Source organism: Phoxinus phoxinus (genome assembly GCF_949152265.1).
Source record: "Phoxinus phoxinus genome assembly, chromosome: 10".
NCBI classification, from domain to species: domain Eukaryota; kingdom Metazoa; phylum Chordata; class Actinopteri; order Cypriniformes; family Leuciscidae; genus Phoxinus; species Phoxinus phoxinus.
In genome coordinates, this window is record NC_136885.1 from 2,187,517 (window position 1) to 2,209,040 (window position 21,524).

At 39.4% G+C, this 21,524-nt stretch overlaps 3 protein-coding genes across 3 annotated transcripts in view; 2 read left to right on the forward strand and 1 right to left on the reverse strand.

Annotated features, from left to right (window-relative positions):
• LOC307005390 (NACHT, LRR and PYD domains-containing protein 3-like) overlaps positions 1 to 21,524 on the reverse strand; it is a 274,937-nt gene that overhangs the window by 41,074 nt on the left and 212,339 nt on the right. Inside the window, exons 7-8 of the mRNA XM_079625507.1 lie at positions 13,321 to 13,392; positions 12,728 to 12,901 (exon numbers count right to left, since the gene is read on the reverse strand). Coding sequence (XP_079481633.1) covers positions 12,728 to 12,901; positions 13,321 to 13,392 — 246 coding nt within the window. The remainder of the gene's footprint in view (positions 1 to 12,727; positions 12,902 to 13,320; positions 13,393 to 21,524) is intronic.
• LOC307005395 (uncharacterized protein) lies at positions 2 to 3,637 on the forward strand. Its single transcript, XM_079625518.1, has 5 exons — positions 2 to 1,760; positions 1,971 to 2,051; positions 2,909 to 2,959; positions 3,070 to 3,102; positions 3,273 to 3,637. The coding sequence occupies exons 1-5, from the start codon at positions 374 to 376 to the stop codon at positions 3,383 to 3,385; spliced, it is 1,665 nt and encodes a 554-aa protein (XP_079481644.1). The 5' UTR covers positions 2 to 373; the 3' UTR covers positions 3,386 to 3,637.
• LOC307005663 (uncharacterized protein) lies at positions 3,566 to 8,265 on the forward strand (the record flags this gene model as incomplete). Its single annotated transcript, XM_079626033.1, has 10 exons — positions 3,566 to 3,590; positions 3,652 to 3,702; positions 3,813 to 3,845; positions 4,016 to 4,078; positions 6,149 to 6,199; positions 6,310 to 6,342; positions 6,513 to 6,575; positions 6,895 to 6,945; positions 7,056 to 7,088; positions 7,893 to 8,265. The coding sequence occupies 10 exons, from the start codon at positions 3,566 to 3,568 to the stop codon at positions 8,147 to 8,149; spliced, it is 660 nt and encodes a 219-aa protein (XP_079482159.1). The 3' UTR covers positions 8,150 to 8,265.

Here is a 21,524-nt window from a genome sequence, read left to right on the forward strand (position 1 = left end):
CAGGAAAGGCGAGCAGGTATTCAAAGTAGGGATTGAAAATATAGAGGCTGAGGATACCACAGAATGTGGGGAAGGTCCATCAGTACCGTCCTCTGCAATATCCACTTCAGTACATAAGAATTACTGTTATATTTGTGGAAAGCCCCAATCGAAATTCACAAGACACTTAAAAATTCATGAAAACACAAATGTGGATGTTGCTAGGGCTCTGGCCTTGCCGAAGCATTCCAAGGAACGTAAGAAACTGCTGGACAAACTACGAAATAAAGGAAATTATGAACATAATGCAAGTGTTTTAGCTAGTGGATCTGGGCAATTAAAACTCAAACGTAAACCGAAGAACAATTACAATCCAAATGATTATGTGAATTGCATGTATTGCCATGCAATGTTCCTACGCAGAGATCTGTGGAGACATGTACGGAACTGTCCTTCTAAGTCAGTGGATCAGGAACAACCAGGAAGAAATAAGGTACTGGCTTTAGCGACAATGTCTGATTCAGTTCTGTGTCAGAAAACTTCACAGAGTGTTTGGAAACTCCTAACACCAATGAAAGATGATGACATCTCTGCTGCTGTGCGGAGTGATTTCACTATCCTACAACTGGCACAATCATTTTTAAATAAACATGGCCAAGATCCGTCTAAATATGATTACATCCGACAGAAGCTAAGAGAGGTTGGAAGACTTTTGTTGATCCTGAGAACGCAATTTTCATTGCATACGATTGAGGATGCTGTTAAGCCTGAACATTTTGGGATTGTTATACAGGCTGTCAAAAGAGTATCTGGGTATGATGCAGCAAAACACACTTACCACACTCCAAGCCTTGCGCTTAAGCTGGGTCACTCTTTGAACAAGTTATGTGACATCATACACTGTAGAGCGTTAATGGCTGAAGATGATGCAAGGATTAAGTCAACCCAGAATTTCAAAAAGTTGTATAATTCTAAGTGGTCGGAACTTGTGTCTCATGGAGCTTTAACCACTTTACATGAAGGAAATTTTAATAAACCATCCACCCTCCCGTTTACTGAAGATGTTCAGCGTCTTCATCAACATCTTGAGACAGTCGCTGATTTAGCTTCTGACAACTTGAAGAAGACTGCATCAACAAAGGTCTATGGAGAACTGTGCAGATCGACTCTTGCCAAAATTATTCTGTTCAATCGAAGGCGTGGAGGAGAAGTTGCAAGGATGCACTTAAAAAGTTTCTTAGAGAGGGACACAGCTCCTCTTCACAAAGATGTTGCTGTTGGCCTTACAGCGTTTGAGCAGAAACTTTGTGCACACTTTAATCGAGTTGAAATTAGGGGTAAAAAGGGGCGTAAAGTGGCAGTATTGCTATCGCCAGACATGGTCGATGCTTTAACACTTCTCACAAGCAAAAGACAAGAGTGTGGAGTTCCACAAGACAATACATTTCTTTTTGCAAGACCCAGCTGTTTGACTTCGTATAGAGGACAAGACTGTCTCAGGATTTACGCAGATGAGTGTGGTGCTCAGAACCCTGAGCTCCTCCGGTCAACACAGTTGCGAAAACATGTTGCAACTATGTCTCAGGTCCTGAACCTAAAAAACCATGAGTTGGATCAAGTAGCAGACTTCTTGGGCCATGACATACGTGTCCACAGAGAATATTACAGGCTTCCAGAGGCTACAACCCAGCTGGCCAAAATTTCTAAACTTCTACTTGCCATGGAGAAAGGTTCTCTTATAAGTCTCCAAGGCAAAACACTAGAAGAAATTGACATTGAAGGTAAGTCTATTAAAGTTAAAATTTGATTTTTGTTTAGTGTATGGTTTATAGTATATTTTATTGTAAAGGTTATCAAGTGTATAGGCTAAGGTACATACAGACAATATATCTTTACCAAAGTAATAGTTTTCAGAATGGTCATTATGTGATAATTTTATTTGCTCCTGACATTTGCTATACTTAACACTCAAATTGTTTGTTTTTTGTTAGAAAACCTAGACTTAACCGATTCTAATCCAAGTGATGACAGTGATGCTGAGGAGACAGATCAACTAACACAAAGTGAAATTGGTAAAAGTATATAAACATACAAATGGCAAATCATTAAAGTCAAGTTTACTAATTGGCGAATTAAGGGACGGGGCGGCGCTAATTACGCGGGAGAGGCAGACGATCCGTCACAACTGATTATCTCTTCTCCATGGCACCTATTAGTGTGTGGGATATATTCGTCAGGAAGTGAACATTTTGTCCAGAAAGTTAATGTGTTAGAATTGTGAAAAATTTGTAAGTGTAAAGAGCGAGTTTGACAGGGCCAAATTGTGATGGCTAGACGACTGGGTGAGAACATCTTTAAAACTGCAGCTCTTGTGGATGTTCCCAGTGTGCAGTGGTTAGTATCTTTCAAAATAGGTCCAAGGAAGGAACAGTTGTGAATCAGCAACATAGACAGCCAAGGCTCATTGATGCATGTGGGGAGCGAATGCTGACCTGTGTGGTCCATTCCAAGTTCATGCTGGTTCTGATAGAAAGGTGTCAGAATACACAGTGTATCACAGTTTATTGTGTATGGGGCTGCAAAAGTGGGACCAACATAATATTAGAAGGGGGTCATAATGTTATACCTGATCGGTGTATATGCATCCCAAGGTGGGAAAGCAATTAAACATTAATCTTACAAGAATGTTAAAATCTTTCTACATACCTGCTTCCCTAATAAAAACAAGCTGGCCAAAACAGCCACTCAACACTTTAGTTGAGACTAGCAATCATTCAAACAAGGCTAGACCAAAGATAATTATTAGACTGGTTAAAAGAATATGGAGATGTGATCTAGTCATCATGGTGTTTTCTCTAGTTTATGCTTGTATATAAATAAACATGTGACACCAAAACCTTAATAGTAAACTATATTATTCATACCACAGCCCTAAAGCGAGTTAGGCGACCTGTCGAGGATCTTCCAGGCACCTCAGATGGTATGGGCATTTATCTCATTTAACTAGCATGTTTAGCAAGGCTTGATTCAGTTAATTTAGACCAAGCAGTGCCTACTGTATGTTACAGTATTTTATTATTCCTTTCATAGATGATGACCCTGCCCTAGAAGGCCCATCTACAGGTAAGACAAGACGGAAGTTTTTAACTACTAATCCTTTTTAAGGATATATAAATGTTGGTCGAAGCTGAAAATCAGTGGCATATATAATCTAGATTTTGGTCTGGATCGCTTTTTGCATTTGCTTGATTTATTTAAATTAGATGTACATGTGTTTCTGTTTTGTTTTTAAGCAGTTTACCAGAAAAGTAAAAAGAAGAAGTGCAGCAGTAGGGAAGAGCATGAACAAGCTGGTAAAAAAACACAAACAAAAATGCACAATGAACACTTTATTAGACATTCGTGAAGATCAAATTGAAATTCCTTTACAAAAAAATTAGAATCTTTCTACATACCTGCTTCCCTAATAAAAACAAGCAAACAGCCACTCAACACTTTAGTCAAGACTAGCAATCATTCAAACAAGGCTAGACCAAAGATAATTATTAGACTGGTTAAAAGAATATGGATATGTGATCTAGTCATCATGGTGTTTTCTCTAGATTATGCTTGTATATAAATAAACATGTGACACCAAAACCTTAATAGTAAACTATATTATTCATACCACAGCCCTAAAGCGAGTTAGGCGACCTGTCAAGGATCTTCCAGGCACCTCAGATGGTATGGGCATTTATCTCATTTAACTAGCATGTTTAGCAAGGTTTGATTCAGTTCATTTAGACCAAGCAGTGCCTACTGTATGTTACAGTATTTTATTATTCCTTTCATAGATGATGACCCTGCCCTAGAAGGCCCATCTACAGGTAAGACAAGATGGAAGTTTTTAACTACTAATCCTTTTTAAGGATATATAAATGTTGGTCGAAGCTAAAAATCAGTGGCATATATAATCTAGATTTTGGTCTGGATCGCTTTTTGCATTTGCTTGATTGATTTAAATTAGATGTACATGTGTTTCTGTTTTGTTTTTAAGCAGTTTACCAGAAAAGTAAAAAGAAGAAGAAGTGCAGCAGTAGGGAAGAGCATGAACAAGCTGGTAAAAAAACACAAACAAAAATGCACAATGAACACTTTATTAGACATTCGTGAAGATCAAATTGAAATTCCTTTACAAAAATGGTAAAATCTACCTACATACCTGCTTCCCTAATAAAAACAAGCAAACAGCCACTCAACACTTTAGTCAAGACTAGCAATCATTCAAACAAGGCTACATTTATTTACATTTATTAATTTGGCAGACGCTTTTATCCAAAGCGACTTACAAGTGAGGAATACAGTAAACGATTCATCATGAAAGGCAAATAACGCAAGAAGTGCTCAAAACACAAGTTTCCAACATTACTCGGAAGGAGGGGTTTAGGAGGAGTTTTTTGCAGCTTTTTGAATCCTGTCAGGGATTCTGCATTCCGAATGAAGTTGGGGAGATTATTCCACCAGCAAGGATCAGTGAATGGGAATGTTCTGGAGAGTGATTTTGTGGCTCTCTGTGATGGTACCATGAGCCGTCGCTCATTGACCGAACGCAGGCTTCTGGTAGGGATGTAGACTCGTAGGAGCGAGTGAAAGTAGGAGGGAGCTGAGCCTGTGGTCGATCTGTAAGCAAGCGTCAATGCCTTGAACTTGATGCGAGTGGTAGCCAGTGCAGAGAGATGAACAGAGGAGTGACGTGGGACCTTTTGGGCTCGTTGAAGACAAGACGGGCTGCAGCATTCTGGATCATCTGTAGAGGTTTAGTTGCACATGATGGAAGACCGGCCAGAAGAGCATTGCAGTAATCAAGCCTAGAGATTACCAAGGCCTGGGCGAGAAGTTGTTGCATGCTCAGTTAGGAAGGGCCTGATCTTCCTGATGTTGTGCAGTGCAAACCTGCATGATCGAGCTGTCTTTGTGATGTGGTCTGTGAAGGTCAGATGCTCATTAAAGGTTATTCCTAGATTTCTGACTGACCTCGAAGGGGTAATTGATGAAGAACCATGTTGTTTGGTGAAGTCGTGCTGTAGAGTCAGATTGGCAGGTAAGACGAGAAGCTCAGTCTTTGCCAGGTTGAGCTGTAGGTGATGTTCTTTAAGCCATGCTGAGATGTCTACCAGGCAGTTTGAGATTTGTGTGGCTACTATGGGATCATCTGGTTGAAATGAGAGGTAGATCGGTGTATCATCAGCATAGCAATGGTAGGATAAACCATGTGCCTGTATGATGGGTCCCAGTGATGTAGTGTAAATGGCCAAGAGAAGGGGTCCAAGAACTGAACCCTGAGGAACCTCTGTGGTCAGTTGATGCTCTTTGGATACCTCCCCTCTCCAGGCAACCCTGAAGGACCTACCTGTGAGATAGGACTCAAACCAGTGAAGTAGAGTTCCTGTGATGCCCAGAGATGAGAGGGTGGACAGGAGGATCTGATGATTCACAGTGTCAAATGCAGTTGACAGATCCAGTAGAAGGATAACTGATGATTTGGAATTAGCTTTAGCAATCCGTAGTGATTCGGTAACCGACAGTAATGCCGACTCGGTTGAATGGCCTTTCTTGAAACCAGATTGTTTGGGGTCCAGCTGATTATTCTGTGAGAGGTAAGATGATACTTGGTTGAAAACAACTCGTTCAAGTGTTTTCACTATGAATGGAAGGAGAGAGACTGGTCTGTAGCGATTTATAAGGGAATTGTTTAATGTGTTTTTTTTTTAAGCAGTGGGGTTACCTGAGCCTGCTTGAATGTGGTGGGGAAAATGCCCATGCTGAGAGATGTGTTGATGTGTGTGAGTGCTGGTAAAAGTGTAGGAGAGATTGTTTGGAGAAGGTGAGAGGGGATGGAATCTAGAGGGCAGGTGGTAGGATGACTGGAGTGGAGAAGTTTAGATACTTCTGCCTCTGTGAGTGTCGAGAAGGAAGAGAGGAGGTTTCTGGCTGTAGATATGTTTGGACTGAGTTCCTGTGTGTGGAGCTGAGAACTGACTGCTGATGGACCAAAGATAATTATTAGATTGGTTAAAAGAATATGGATATGTGATCTAGTCATCATGGTGTTTTCTCTAGTTTATGCTTGTATATAAATAAACATGTGACACCAAAACCTTAATAGTAAACTATATTATTCATACCACAGCCCTAAAGCGAGTTAGGCGACCTGTCGAGGATCTTCCAGGCACCTCAGATGGTATGGGCATTTATCTCATTTAACTAGCATGTTTAGCAAGGCTTGATTCAATTAATTTAGACCAAGCAGTGCCTACTGTATGTTACAGTATTTTATTATTCCTTTCATAGATGATGACCCTGCCCTAGAAGGCCCATCTACAGGTAAGACAAGACGGAAGTTTTTAACTACTAATCCTTTTTAAGGATATATAAATGTTGGTCGAAGCTAAAAATCAGTGGCATATATAATCTAGATTTTGGTCTGGATCGCTTTTTGCATTTGCTTGATTGATTTAAATTAGATGTACATGTGTTTCTGTTTTGTTTTTAAGCAGTTTACCAGAAAAGTAAAAAGAAGAAGAAGTGCAGCAGTAGGGAAGAGCATGAACAAGCTGGTAAAAAAACACCAACAAAAATGCACAATGAACACTTTATTAGACATTCGTGAAGATCAAATTGAAATTCCTTTACAAAAATTGTAAAATCTACCTACATACCTGCTTCCCTAATAAAAACAAGCAAACAGCCACTCAACACTTTAGTCAAGACTAGCAATCATTCAAACAAGGCTAGACCAAAGATAATTATTAGACTGGTAAAAAGAATATGGAGATGTGATCTAGTCATCATGGTGTTTTCTCTAGATTATGCTTGTATATAAATAAACATGTGACACCAAAACCTTAATAGTAAACTATATTATTCATACCACAGCCCTAAAGCGAGTTAGGCGACCTGTCGAGGATCTTCCAGGCACCTCAGATGGTATGGGCATTTATCTCATTTAACTAGCATGTTTAGCAAGGCTTGATTCAGTTCATTTAGACCAAGCAGTGCCTACTGTATGTTACAGTATTTTATTATTCCTTTCATAGATGATGACCCTGCCCTAGAAGGCCCATCTACAGGTAAGACAAGACGGAAGTTTTTAACTACTAATCCTTTTTAAGGATATATAAATGTTGGTCGAAGCTGAAAATCAGTGGCATATATAATCTAGATTTTGGTCTGGATCGCTTTTTGCATTTGCTTGATTTATTTAAATTAGATGTACATGTGTTTCTGTTTTTAAGCAGTTTGTACAATTTGTACAGCATGTTACAATTTTTTTTTTAAAAAGATACAAACGTTTTATTTTTGATAAGTACAGAAGTGGTGAGGGTGAATGATAATGCATAACTTGTTAATGTTGCTTGATAATGGTTTGTTATGCTTCTTTATCTTTATATTAAGATAAAGCATTTAATGTAGTAGTTTTTCTGTTTAGATTCAAGATGAATGGCGTGCTCAATCCTTTTTCAATTTAATTTGGGTGCTCTTCGGTCCAAGGTCGAACATCTTTAAGAGGCAGTGTAGAGAAAAAAAATCTCTGATAGCTTTTCTGTATTATCTAAAACGTTATGTTTGATTTATCTTGTTCGATTGTGATTTGGTTTGGGTAGTTACTGGGGGTTGGTCTTGATAAGCCTAGGGCTTCTACCTATCCCTTTTCGAACTGGGTGATTATTATGCTACATTTTCTGTTGTTTTTGTTTTTTATTGATGGATATTTCATACGTGTTGCTATTTTATTTTTTATTTTAATTGTTTGAAATAAAGATTTAATTTCATGGGCTAGACTAAAAATAATTATTAGACTGGTTGGAAGAATAGGAAGATGAGATCTAGTCATCATTGTGTTTATCCTAGGAATCTGTTTTTCTCTTTTGTAGGCGTTCCTGAAAATCCTGCTGAAAAGAATGCCAGAAGGAAACACAAAATTCAATGGTCTCCATCTGAAATCGCAGCAGTAATGCGACACTTTAAGAACAGCATTGCACAATGCAAACTCGCCACTAAAATTGATTGCCAGCAGTGCAAGAATGCTGAGCATCCTGCTTTGGCTAATCGCACTTTACAAAACATCAGAGACTTTGTCAGGAATAGGGGTTTGACAGAGAAGAGAAAGAGACAGGCACAAAATATTTAGTTTTGATGGCGTGTTAATTTTTGGTTTTATTGTTTTGGTTTAACATGTATGAGCAAGGTTATACAGTGCTGTTCAGAATTGTTTGCCCCCTTGGTAAAAATGATCAAAGATGGCTGTAAAAAATAAATCTGCATTATTAATCCTTTTGATATTATATTTAGAAAATTTACTAAAATCTAACCTTTCATTGAAGTAAAATAATTGAAAGTGGGGGGCGGGGGAAATCACATTATGAAATAAATGTTTTTCTCCAAAACACGTTGGGAACAATTATTTGCCCCCTTTTATTAAATATGTTTGCATCCTCCTTTTCCCAAGATAACAGCTCTGAGTTTTCTCCTATAATGCCTGATGAGTTTGGAGAACACCTGACAAGAGATCAGAGACCATTCCTCCACACAGAATCTCTCCAGATCCTTCAGATTCCCAGATCCATGTTGGTGCTTCTTCTCTTCAGTTCAGCCCACTCATCTTCTATAGGGTTCAGGCCAGGGACTGGGATGGCCATTGCAGATCTTGGTTTTGTGCTCTGTGACCCATTTTTGTTTTGATTTTGATATTTGTTTATGGATACTGTCCTGTTGGAAGATCCAAACACGGCCCGTTATAAGATTTCTAGCACAGTCTGTTAGGTTTAAATTTTTTATCTGTTGGTATTTGATCCAATCCATGATGCCATGATGACAAGACAAGATGGCAGAAAATCTGGCAGAAAATTAAGCCCACGGCATTAAAGATACAGCAGAGTATTTCATTTTACACATGGGGTACTTTTTTATCCCTGTGTGAACCAAGCCCATCTTAAGTGTTTGCTGCCAAAAAAGCTATTGTTTGTTTTTGTTTCATCTGTCCATAGAACCCGTCCCGTTTGAAGTGCCAGTCGTGTCCGGTACTTTTCAAACGTTCTATGGTCAGATGAAACAAAACAAGCTTTTTTTTTGCAGCAAACACTTAAGATGGGTTTATCTGGTAACACAGATAAAAAGTACCCCATGTGTAAAATGAAATACTGTATCTTTAATGCTGTGGGCCTAATTTTCTGCCAGAGGTCCTGGACATCTTGTCTTGTCATCATGGATTGGATCAAATACCAACAGATAAAAAATGTAAACCTAACAGACTGTGCTAGAAATCTTATAACGGGCCATGTTTGGATCTTCCAACAGGACAGTGATCCAAAAACAAATATCAAAATCAAAACAAAAATGGGTCACTGAGCACAAAACCAAGACCTGCAATGGCCATCCCAGTCCCTGGCCTGAACCCTATAGAAAATGAGTGGGCTGAACTGAAGAGAAGCAGCGCCAACATGAATCTGGGAATCTGAAGGATCTGGAGAGATTCTGTGTGGAGGAATGGTCTCTGATCTCTGGTCAGGTGTTCTCCAAACTCATCAGGCATTATAGGAGAAAACTCAGAGCTGTTATCTTGGGAAAAGGAGGTTGCAAACATTTAATAAAAGGGCAAATAATTGTTCCCAACGTGTTTTGGAGAAAAACATTTATTTCATAATGTGATTTTCCCCCACTTTCAATTATTTTACTTCAATGAAAGGTTAGATTTTTGCAAATTTTTTAAATATAATATCAAAAGGGTTAACAATGCCGATTTATTTTTTACAGCCGTCTTCGATCATATGTACCAAGGGGGCAAACAATTCTGAACAGCACTGTAAATTGTTTAGGTATATGACATAATATGCTTTGTTCATTAAGTTTATTGAAGGTAAATGGTAGTGCTTTACCTTAACGCATTTAGGTTGAAAAAGCAAACATTAAATTTTGCTTCTTGTTCCCATACTTGGTGTACTGTTTTATGTTCTCACAAAGACAATCTAGACAAAACTTTAACCAACTATGGCAAACTGTTAAAGTAAACTAAAATACTAAAGTGAGAATAAAGTACAATTAACTTTAACATAAGGACGAACCCCCACTTGTCACAGGCTGGCTCATAGCCTGTGACAAAAATGAGGGGACACGGACAACAGTTATAGGCCATTAAAAAAGGTTCTTTATTGTACACCAAAAACTATTAACTTTAAACAAAGAAAAAGGAATGAGGTGTGAGAATGTCATAATGTAAGGTGCATGTAAAGTGCAGAGATGTGTGAATCTGTGTATGTGAACATGACTGAGTGGAAACGAAGTAAGACTACAAAGGAACAAACAAAACAGGATCATACCTGGAGGAGCAGAGAGAGAGGGAAGAGTGATTAGTGAAGCAGTTTAAATACCCTGAGCCCAGGTGGCTCCAATCACTAACGAGCCTCCTCTGCCTGCAGGAGGAACCGCCCCTACGAGGCAGAGGAGGGGCCGTGACAACAGTTACAGCCACAGTAGTAACTACAGGAACACACAATCTATGATTTTAAAAAAAATTTGCCCATTTGAAATCAAATTTAATTATTTTGATGTATTATTATTTTAATGTCATTAAATTGCACCAGTCGCAGTGACTCGCAGTACCTGGATAAGCCTTGTGTTACCAGTTTCAGCAGACCTGAGAATGTTGCCTTCACTTTGTTAAACCGTTTGTCCTCATAGATCACTTTTGTCCTTATAATACACAACATTTTCACGTTTGTGTTTGTGTTACACCGTTTGTCCTCATAGATCACTTTTGTCCTTATAATACACAACATTTTCATGTTTGTGTTTGTGTTACACCGTTTGTCCTCATAGATCACTTTTGTCCTTATAATACACAACATTTTCACGTTTGTGTTTGTGTTACACCGTTTGTCCTCATAGATCACTTTTGTCCTTAATACACAACATTTTCATGTTTGTGTTTGTGTTACACCGTTTGTCCTCATAGATCACTTTTGTCCTTATAATACACAACATTTTCACGTTTGTGTTTGTGTTACACCGTTTGTCCTCATAGATCACTTTTGTCCTTATTATACACAACATTTTCATGTTTGTGTTTGTGTTACACCGTTTGTCCTCATAGATCACTTTTGTCCTTATAATACACAACATTTTCATGTTTGTGTTTGTGTTAACCCGTTTGTCCTCATAGATCACTTTTGTCCTTATAATACACAACATTTTCATGTTTGTGTTTGTGTTAACCCGTTTGTCCTCATAGATCACTTTTGTCCTTATTATACACAACATTTTCATGTTTGTGTTTGTGTTAACCCGTTTGTACTCATAGATCACTTTTGTCCTTATTATACACAACATTTTCATGTTTGTGTTTGTGTTAACCCGTTTGTACTCATAGATCACTTTTTTTTTCTCCTTATAATACACAATGTTTTCAATTAAAGGTGTTCCTGGGGGTGCATATAAAAATATATGGCTTGGTTGTCCAAGGATAAGACATTGGAAGACAAAAAGCTCACACAATCACACAGTGTAAAAAATGAACAGAAAAATAATTACTCTTGATTCTGATTGAGCTAATTATTGCGGCATTAAATTGTTTTTGCATTGAATTATGTGTATACTTGGTTAAAGAGATGAGTTTGTAGACTTAAACTGATCAAGTGTGTCTAAATTATGAACAGGGCTGTGGTGGCTTTCAAAGTTTAGAAGCTAAGTCAATAACTGATTACCACCTTTTAAAGGATTTTGATATTCAGGGCATTATTAACAGACCAGACCTTTGTGACCAGAAGGTTTGACTGACAGTAGTCTCATAAGGGTCCACAAATATATTGAAGTGCTAAGTCCTCAGGTCAGCGATGTCATTTTAATACTCAATGCCTTTATTTTGTGTATGTTTAGATATGTCCTATTAATACATGTGTGTCCCTTTAATACACGATAATGGCATGTGTGTGTGTGTTATAGCTACTGTCCTTATAATAACGGTTTGTGTCATAGGCGGGGGCTTGCATGTAATTATAATATGTCCTCATAATTGTGTATTTTGTCAGGTCGTTACATTATCACTTGTGTTGAGTGTATACGAATTCTGAAGTGAAATCTGTGTTGTGTGGCTCAAACAAAATTTTTTGATGTGCAACACAACTCTGTAGAGCAAGTGGAAAGGGGTGTCCCCCTAATACAGCAAAAAACTGGTTTGGGCCGAAGTGTCCTTGTAATACACATAAACCCGTATGTGTGTGTGTGTGTGTGTGTGTGTGTGTGTGGGGCCAGGTCCTGCAGCACTAGCTATAGCTTCGGGACGCTTCGGTCTGGCTTACTACGGTATTCTTATCGGTTGTTCTTTTTGTTATATATAAAAAAAAAAGGGAAAACATTTTTATATTTTGAAATGTACAATAAATATCTATAGCAAAAAGGCAATGCTTTAACAAAACAAGTAAAACATCTCTGTTATGCAGAAGGCTGTGTTGTGTTTATATACAGAAGACACAGGACACGAAAAACAAAGTACAAACACATGAACTCACAGCGCAGGAGAAATACAGCAAACGCTTTACAAATATTAATCCTCTTACATCATATGAACAGACATGAAATTAATTTGATCATGTTGTTTTAATAGCTTTGCTTTTAATTAATGAAATAAAAGTTATTTCCCTGCATTTTATTCCATTTTGATTATACTTTATGAATCACAGAGAAAGTTTCATGTGAGAGTCACGTATGATCTTACCTCAGATACTCCAGTTTACAGAGAGGATTCTCCAGTCCAGCAGAGAGCAGCTTCACTCCTGAGTCTCCTAGTTTATTCTCAGACAGATCCAGTGTTCTCAGGTGTGAGGGGTTTGATCTCAGAGCTGAAGCCAGAGCAGCACAACCTTCATCTGTCACACCACAACCACCCAACCTGTAGAGAACAATGACACACTCTTCACTCTCTCAGATCAACACAGAAATCTTTGTTTTTAGTTATGTTTATAATTTGTGCACTCTTTTTTAAACAATTCAATATATCAGTAAATGCTGTTATTCTAAGAGATTATGTCTCTATGTGAGGGAGAAAGATTATATAAAACTGATAAAATGGAATACATTGAATACATTACATATAAATGTTTATATACATACATTATAAATGAATATATTATCAAATAAATTTCTCACACAAATATCATTAAAAACGGTAGTAGATCACAAATCAGGTCAGATAGGTGGAGGGTTTAAACGCTGAAGTGTGGCTCATATTATTTGTTAAACCATTAATTTATAATGTTTAAGAACTGTTGTAATGTTTTAACAGTGATGCTTGTTCTCAGTGTTACTTACCAAGCTGATCTAGTTGCTGTAACCACAGGCAGCAGCTTCTGAAGAACTTCATCTGCAGTGTTTTGTGTGTCACTAATTGAAAATAAAAAAACAAATAAGTTATTAATGCTAACAATAATAATAATTCATATCATAAGTAGGGATGGGAATTTATACGATTTTATCAATATCAATGCCACTGACGATTCTGCTTATCGATCCGATTCTTTAACGATTCTCTTATCAATTCCTGATAGCACTGTGTGGGAAATACTCAATAAAACACTTATTTTTTTTGCTGAAAAAGCACATGACTGTAATTTATGTAATAAATGAAACCTTATTGTAAAGTGTTACCGATTACTTATACTTGTTTTCATTCCGGCTTGTCGTCGTTCAAGAAAATGGCCAATTACACAATAGATCTGAGTCCCGCCTCCTGAACACACATCGCTAAACTGATTGGCTTTGTGATTTCTAACTTGTGAGAGGCTGTCTGCGCGGCGCGCTGTAGTTACATTTGGTTGTGCGAAGCAGCAAAACTCCTCCGAAGGAAACCTACTGTAGATGCGGTAAGCGAGGGAGAAATTAATCAAGTTTCTGCTCAAGAATACGGGGCAAATCGCGTCAAATATTGATTTGGGGACAGCCGTTTTTACAATATTGCCTGTATGACATTCACGGGATAAGTGACAAACATAATCGTTAGTGTGTGCGTGCGTGTGTGTGAGAGGGGAGAGAGAGAGTGTGTGTTTGTGTGTGAGTGCGTGCGTGTGTGAGAGAGAGAGGGGAGAGAGAGAGAGAGAGAGAGAGAGAGAGAGAGAGAGAGAGAGAGAGAGTGTGAGTGAGAGAGAGAGAGTGTGTGTGTGTGTGTGTGAGTGAGAGAGAGAGAAGAGAGAGTGTGTGTGTGAGAGAGAGAGGGGAGAGAGAGAGAGAGAGTGTGTGTGTGTGTGTGTGTGTGTGTGTGTGAGTGAGAGAGAGAGAGAGAGAGAGAGAGAGAGAGAGAGAGAGTGTGTGTGTGTGTGTGTGTGTGTGTGTGTGTGTGTGTGTGTGTGTGTGTGTGTGTGTGTGTGAGAGAGAGAAAGAAGAGAGTGTGTGGTGTGTGTGTGAGAGAGAGAGAGAGAAGAGAGAGAGAGTGTGCGTGTGTGTGTGAGAGAGAGAAGAGAGTGTGTGTGAGTGTGTGAGAGAGAGAGAGAGAGAGAGTGTGTGCGTGCGTGTGTGTGTGAGAGAGAGAGGGGAGAGAGAGAGATAGTGTGTGAGAGAGAGAGGGGAGAGAGAGTGTGTGTGTGAACAGTAACCTGGGGAAGGTTCTCTGCAGCTTCTTAAACACCAGACTTTTACACTTCCTTATGAAGCACAATGCCTTGAGTAAATGCCAAATTGGCTTTCTTCCAAAATGTCGCACATCCGACCACATTTTTACATTACAAACACTAATTGACAAATATGTACATCAAAACAAAGAACACATTTTTGCTGGTTTCGTTGATTTCAAGAAAGCATTTGATTCAATCTGGCATGAAGGACTATACCTAAAACTTATCGACAGTGGAATAGGGGGGAAATTCTATGATTTGATCAAATCGATGTACACCGCCAGCCAATGCGCTGTTAAAATTGGAAACCAAAGAACCGAGTTTTTCCCCCAGGGGCGTGGAGTGAGGCAGGGCTGCAGCTTAAGCCCCACCCTCTTTAACATTTACATAAACCAATTAGCCAATACATTAGAACATGCTCCCTTTCAAGGTCTCACTCTACACGACACCGAGATCAAGTGTCTTCTCTACGCAGACGACCTGGTCCTCCTGTCGCCCACTAAAGAGGGGCTTCAGGACAGCCTGGATCTGCTGGAGGACTACTGTCAGTCCTGGGCCCTGACCGTCAACCTCCAGAAGACTCGAGTAATGATGCTCCAGAAACGCTCCAGATCTCAGGGACCAACACACACATTCACACTATCACACAGAACCATTGAGAGCACAAAAACATACAATTACCTCGGCCTGAAAATTACTCCAACTGGCAACTTTACTTTGGCTGTGAATGAACTCAAAGAGAAAGCTCAAAGGGCTTTCTATGCCATAAAAAGATCAATCAAAATCGCCATCCCAATCCAAATTTGGCTCAAACTTTTCAAATCAATAATTTAACCAATTGTTTTATATGGCAGTGAAGTGTGGGGTCCTTAGGGCTGGGCGATATGGAGCAAAAAATATATCTCGATATATTTTGTTATATCTCGATATCTTTACAGGAAAAATAACCCCCCAAAAACTACTGCAAAAACAAATATAACAAATAAAAGCCTTTTTTTATTGAAGTGCAAAGAGGTAGGCAGTTCATGTAGGAACAAAGTGCTTCTGTAACATAAAAAAAAATCCCTGTATACAAAAATAATAATTTAACTGTAAAATAAAGGAAGAAATAATACATATTGCCTTTTCATTCAAAAATAAAACAACTCAACTCAAGGTAGGCAGTGTAGGGTTTCCCGCTGAAAATGAGTTAGGGTGATGGGGTTTTTCAGAAATGTTTTTTTTTTTCTTTTTTTTCTGTACCTCCATGAAATACCTTCAAGTTAGCCTACGTGTTGCCACCATACACATCAGCATAAATGCTCCTGATACAATTTTTAATAAACAAAATAATACATTTGTTATTAAAGCATTAACATTAACATTCACAAACCACTGTTAATTTAACATAAGCAAGCAGGCTGCGTGCATGGTTTGCCATGACTGAATGCGAGCAAAGTGTAATAATTCCTAAAAAGCTGATATCGCGATCTCATACATCTCTGTTATTATCATTGATGACTGCACAATGAATCTTTCATAATGTCTACACTTTGTTTGTTATAATCAGAGGATTTGCCAGCATGCAGAATTCAGCACTGAACAAAAAGTCCGTTATGAGCGGTGAGGGGATTCTGTCTTAAATGCTTCTGATTGGCCATTGCGTTCCAGAAATCAACACAGATGTCTGTGATTGGCTACATCGCTCAACGCTGCAAACATGTTACAAATAGAAACTCTGGCCTGTAAATCGTGTCTATTTTGTTTTAGTTGTTCTTGTTGCTTTTCTGCAACAGATGAATAACAATTTATTAGTTTTCATGTTTTATTCATAGATATTTCTATTTAATCGTTTTATTCTCCCACAGCCCGCACACACAGAGTGAGTGCATTACCGCCCGCGCTCGCACTCGGCCATCACATCTAGTCCCGCGCCGCACTTCTCTAGATCGAGAGCCGAGAATAGCGGCGGGAAATATCGGCTCGGGCAGAGAATCTGAGCTCTAAACAGGACAGAGTAACACGGCGGATATCGCTCATATACATTGTTTTGACGATGAAGTTAGGGGGCAGGCGTGTGTTGCTTAGGCGGCCGCCTTTAGCACAGCACAGAGAAGGCAAATAAGCAAAGTGGCGAAATCAGAATTAAATATAAACAATATATCGATATATACGATATGTCAAAATAAATATTGTGTTTAAAAAATCCCACCCCTAGGGGTCCTTCTATAAAATTAGATTTTTTTAAATTGGGAAAAACATCCGATTGAAACTCTACATTTAGATTTCTGTAAACGAATACTCAAAGTCCAAAGAAAAACACCAAACAACGGATGCAGGGCAGAATTAGGCCAATACCCTCTCCTTCTAAACATCCAAAAAAGAGCCATCAAATTCTGGAAACACCTGAAAACAAGCGACCCCAACACACACCATTACAGAGCCAAGAGCTGAGCGTAGCGAGGAGTCCCCTGTGCCAGCTGGTGCTGAGACTGACTGAGCTCACACACACACACACACACACACACACACACACACACCAAGAGCTGAGCGTAGCGAGGAGTCCCCTGTGCCAGCTGGTGCTGAGACTGACTGAGCTCACACACACACACACACACACACACACACACACACACACCAAGAGCTGAGCGTAGCGAGGAGTCCCCTGTGCCAGCTGGTGCTGAGACTGACTGAGCTCACACACACACACACACACACACACACACACACCAAGAGCTGAGCGTAGCGAGGAGTCCCCTGTGCCAGCTGGTGCTGAGACTGACTGAGCTCACACACACACACACACACACACACACACACACACACACACACACACACACACACCAAGAGCTGAGCGCAGTGGGGAGTCCCCTGTGCCAGCTGGTGCTGAGACTGACTGAGCTCTCACACACACACACACACACACACCAAGAGCTGAGCGTAGCGAGGAGTCCCCTGTGCCAGCTGGTGCTGAGACTGACTGAGCTCACACACACACACACACACACACACACACTCACACACACACACACACACACACACCAAGAGCTGAGCGTAGCGAGGAGTCCCCTGTGCCAGCTGGTGCTGAGACTGACTGAGCGCTCTCTCTCTCACACACACACACACACACACACACACACACCAAGAGCTGAGCGTAGTGGGGAGTCCCCTGTGCCAGCTGGTGCTGAGACTGACTGAGCTCACACACACACACACACACACACACACACACACACACACACCAAGAGCTGAGCGTAGCGAGGAGTCCCCTGTGCCAGCTGGTGCTGAGACTGACTGAGCTCACACACACACACACACACACACACACACACACACACACACACCAAGAGCTGAGTGTAGCGAGGAGTCCCCTGTGCCAGCTGGTGCTGAGACTGACTGAGTTCACACACACACACACACACACACACACACACACACACACACACACACACACACACACACACACACACAGCTGGTGCTGAGACTGACTGAGTTCACACACACACACACACACACACACACACACACACACACACACACACACACACAGCTGGTGCTGAGACTGACTGAGCTCACACACACACACACACACACACACACACACACACACACATTCGACCTGCACAAATTATCAGAACAGAACAAGACAAGTACATCACCCATTGGACAAACACCATTAAAAACCAACACAAATCGAGAGTACACGGTTGCGAACCTTCACACACACACTCACTCACAGCCTCACACACCCCATCAGACACACACACACTCACTCACAGCCTCACACACCCCATCAGACACACACATGTATATAATGTTCAATTTCAAGTTCAGTGTTCGTTTGTTTTGTTTTTTTGCTTGTTTAGTTTTTTTATATAGATAATGACTAGTAAGTCAAAGTCCAAATCACATTCTTTGCTGTCCCAAATTAAGTGATATAAGTACCAGTGTAGAACACTTTATAGAAACTGTGTCTATTCCTCGTTTAGTGAGGCCAAACAATAAATCTACTGCAGGATCTAAGAAAAATCTAATTGTGATTAAACCAGAAAATCTCAATATTAGTGAACAAAAACAATTTCTAAAGCTAGGTCTTCTAAACATTAGATCGCTTACACCTAAGGCGGTTATTGTAAATGAAATGGTCACTGATAACAGCTTCGATGTACTCTGCCTTACTGAAACCTGGCTTAAATCGAATGATTATTTCGGTCTTAATGAGTCCACTCCACCAGGATACGGTTATAAGCATGAGCCCCGTCTGATTGGTCGTGGCGGCGGTGTTGCAACAATCTATAGAGATATTCTTAATGTTACTCAGAAAACAGGTCACAAATTTAATTAGTTTGAAGTACTTGTATTAAATGCGGCGCTCTAGATGTAAGAAAGAAATCCCTATTATCTCTAGCCTTGGCTACCGTATATAGACCTCCAGGGCCTTACGCTGATTTCCTAAAAGAGTTTGCAGATTTTCTCGCAGATCTATTGGTCAATGTCGATAAGGCAATAATTGTTGGAGATTTCAACATACACGTTGATAACACAAATGATGCGTTAGGGGCTGCGTTTACAGATTTATTAAACTCCTTTGGGGTCAAGCAAAACGTTAGTGGTCCCACTCATCGTCTTAATCATACACTCAATTTAATTATATCATATGGAACCGATCCAACCGATATAGATATTATACCGCAAAGTGATGATGTCACTGATCATTACATGGTAACTTGCATACTACGTACGGCTGAAATGTGTCATGTTGCGCCACGTTATCGACCAGGCAGAACAATCCTTCCAACTACTATAGATAGATTCTTGAATAGCTTACCTGATCTATCTCCGCTCCTCAGTGAACCCAAACTAACAGATGAGCTAGAGGAAATGACTAGCAGTATGAGCACCATTTTCTCTAGTACATTAGAAATTGTTGCACCAATTAGATTAAAAAAGGTTAGAGAGAAAAGTAAAGCACCATGGTACAACAGTGCTACGCATGCTATCAAGAGAGAAACTCGTAACTTAGAGCGCAAATGGAAACAAACTAATTTAGAGGTCTTTAGAATCGCGTGGAAAGACAGTATGTCACGTTATAAAAAGGCTCTAAAAGCAGCCAGGGCTGAGCATCTACGCAAACTAATAGAAAACAACCAAAATAATCCAAGGTTTTTATTTAACACTGTGGCTAGATTAACAAATAAACAGACATCACCTGAACAAAATATTCCGTTACATTTTAATAGTAATGATTTCATGAACTTCTTCACTGAGAAAATAGAAAGCATCAGAAACACAATTGTAAATGTACAATCTTTGACAGCGTCTTATGATTCAGCCTCAATTATCGCCCCTCAAGAACAACTACAGCGCTTTACAACTATAGGACAGGAAGAGCTAAATAAACTTATCACTGCATCTAAACCAACAACATGTTTATTAGATCCAATACCCACTAAACTACTGAAAGAAGTGTTACCTGTAGTGGAAGAGCCTCTTCTCAATATTATTAACTCGTCTCTATCTTTAGGACATGTTCCAAAAACATTCAAGCTGGCAGTTATAAAACCTCTTATTAAGAAACCACAATTAGATCCAAATAACCTAGCAAATTACAGACCCATTTCAAATCTTCCATTTATGTCTAAAATACTAGAAAAAGTTGTGTCCGCTCAACTGAGCTCTTTCTTGCAAGAAAACGATATCTATGAAAAGTTTCAGTCAGGATTCAGGCCACATCATAGCACAGAAACTGCACTGGTTAAAATTACAAATGATTTACTTTTAGCTTCTGACCAAGGCTGTATCTCAATACTAGTTTTACTCGATCTTAGTGCTGCGTTCGACACTACAGATCATAAAATACTCTTAGATCGACTTCAAAATTACACTGGTGTTCAGGGACAGGCATTAAGCTGGTTTAGATCGTACCTATCAGACCGTTACCATTTTGTCCATTTAAATGGGGAAAAATCAAAGATAACGTCAGTAAATTATGGAGTGCCGCAGGGATCTGTATTAGGCCCCCTGCTATTCTCAATTTATATGCTGCCACTTGGTAATATTATAAGAAAACATGGAATAAGTTTCCACTGTTATGCTGATGACACTCAATTATATATTTCATCAAGACCAGATGATAACACTAAATTATCTAAAATGACAGAGTGTGTTAAAGATATAAAATATTGGATGACGTGTAATTTTCTTCTATTAAATTCAGATAAAACGGAGGTATTACTGATTGGTCCAAAAAACTGCCCACAAAACCTCTTACAATACAACCTTAATCTAGATGGACGTCCTGTTACTTTATCCTCTACAGTAAAAGACCTGGGTGTTATACTAGACCGCAACTTGTCTTTTGAAAATCATATTTCAAATGTCACAAGAACAGCCTTTTTCCACCTTAGAAACATTGCTAAGCTACGTAATATGCTATCAGTTTCTGAAGCAGAAAAGTTAGTTCTTGCATTCATGACCTCGAGACTAGATTACTGTAATGCTTTATTAGCTGGTTGTCCTGCATCCTCCGTAAACAAGCTACAGTTAGTCCAAAATGCAGCCGCTAGAGTTCTTACTAGGTCAAGAAAATATGATCATATAACACCAATTTTATCATCTCTAAACTGGTTACCTATTAAGTTCCGTATCAATTACAAAGTATTGTTACTGACCTATAAAGCCCTAAATGGTTTAGCTCCTGTGTATTTAAGAGATCTTCTATCGCCATATATTCCATCGTGCTCTTTAAGATCGCTAAATTCGAGGCTTCTGGTCGTACCTAGGATATCTAAGTCCACTAAAGGAGGGAGGGCGTTTTCACATCTAGCTCCTAAACTCTGGAATAGCCTTCCTGATATTGTCCGAGGCTCAGACTCGCTCTCCCAGTTTAAAACTAGATTAAAGACGCATCTCTTTAGCCAAGCATTCACA

Excerpts from the sequence above, each read along its gene's own strand:
- LOC307005395 (XM_079625518.1), top strand. The coding sequence starts at position 374 with ATGTATTGCCATGCAATGTTCCTACGCAGAGATCTGTGGAGACATGTA. Across the intron at positions 2,052-2,908 it reads ACTAACACAAAGTGAAATTG|CCCTAAAGCGAGTTAGGCGA; the intron begins GTAAAAGTATAT and ends TTCATACCACAG. Across the intron at positions 3,103-3,272 it reads CCTAGAAGGCCCATCTACAG|CAGTTTACCAGAAAAGTAAA; the intron begins GTAAGACAAGAC and ends TTTGTTTTTAAG.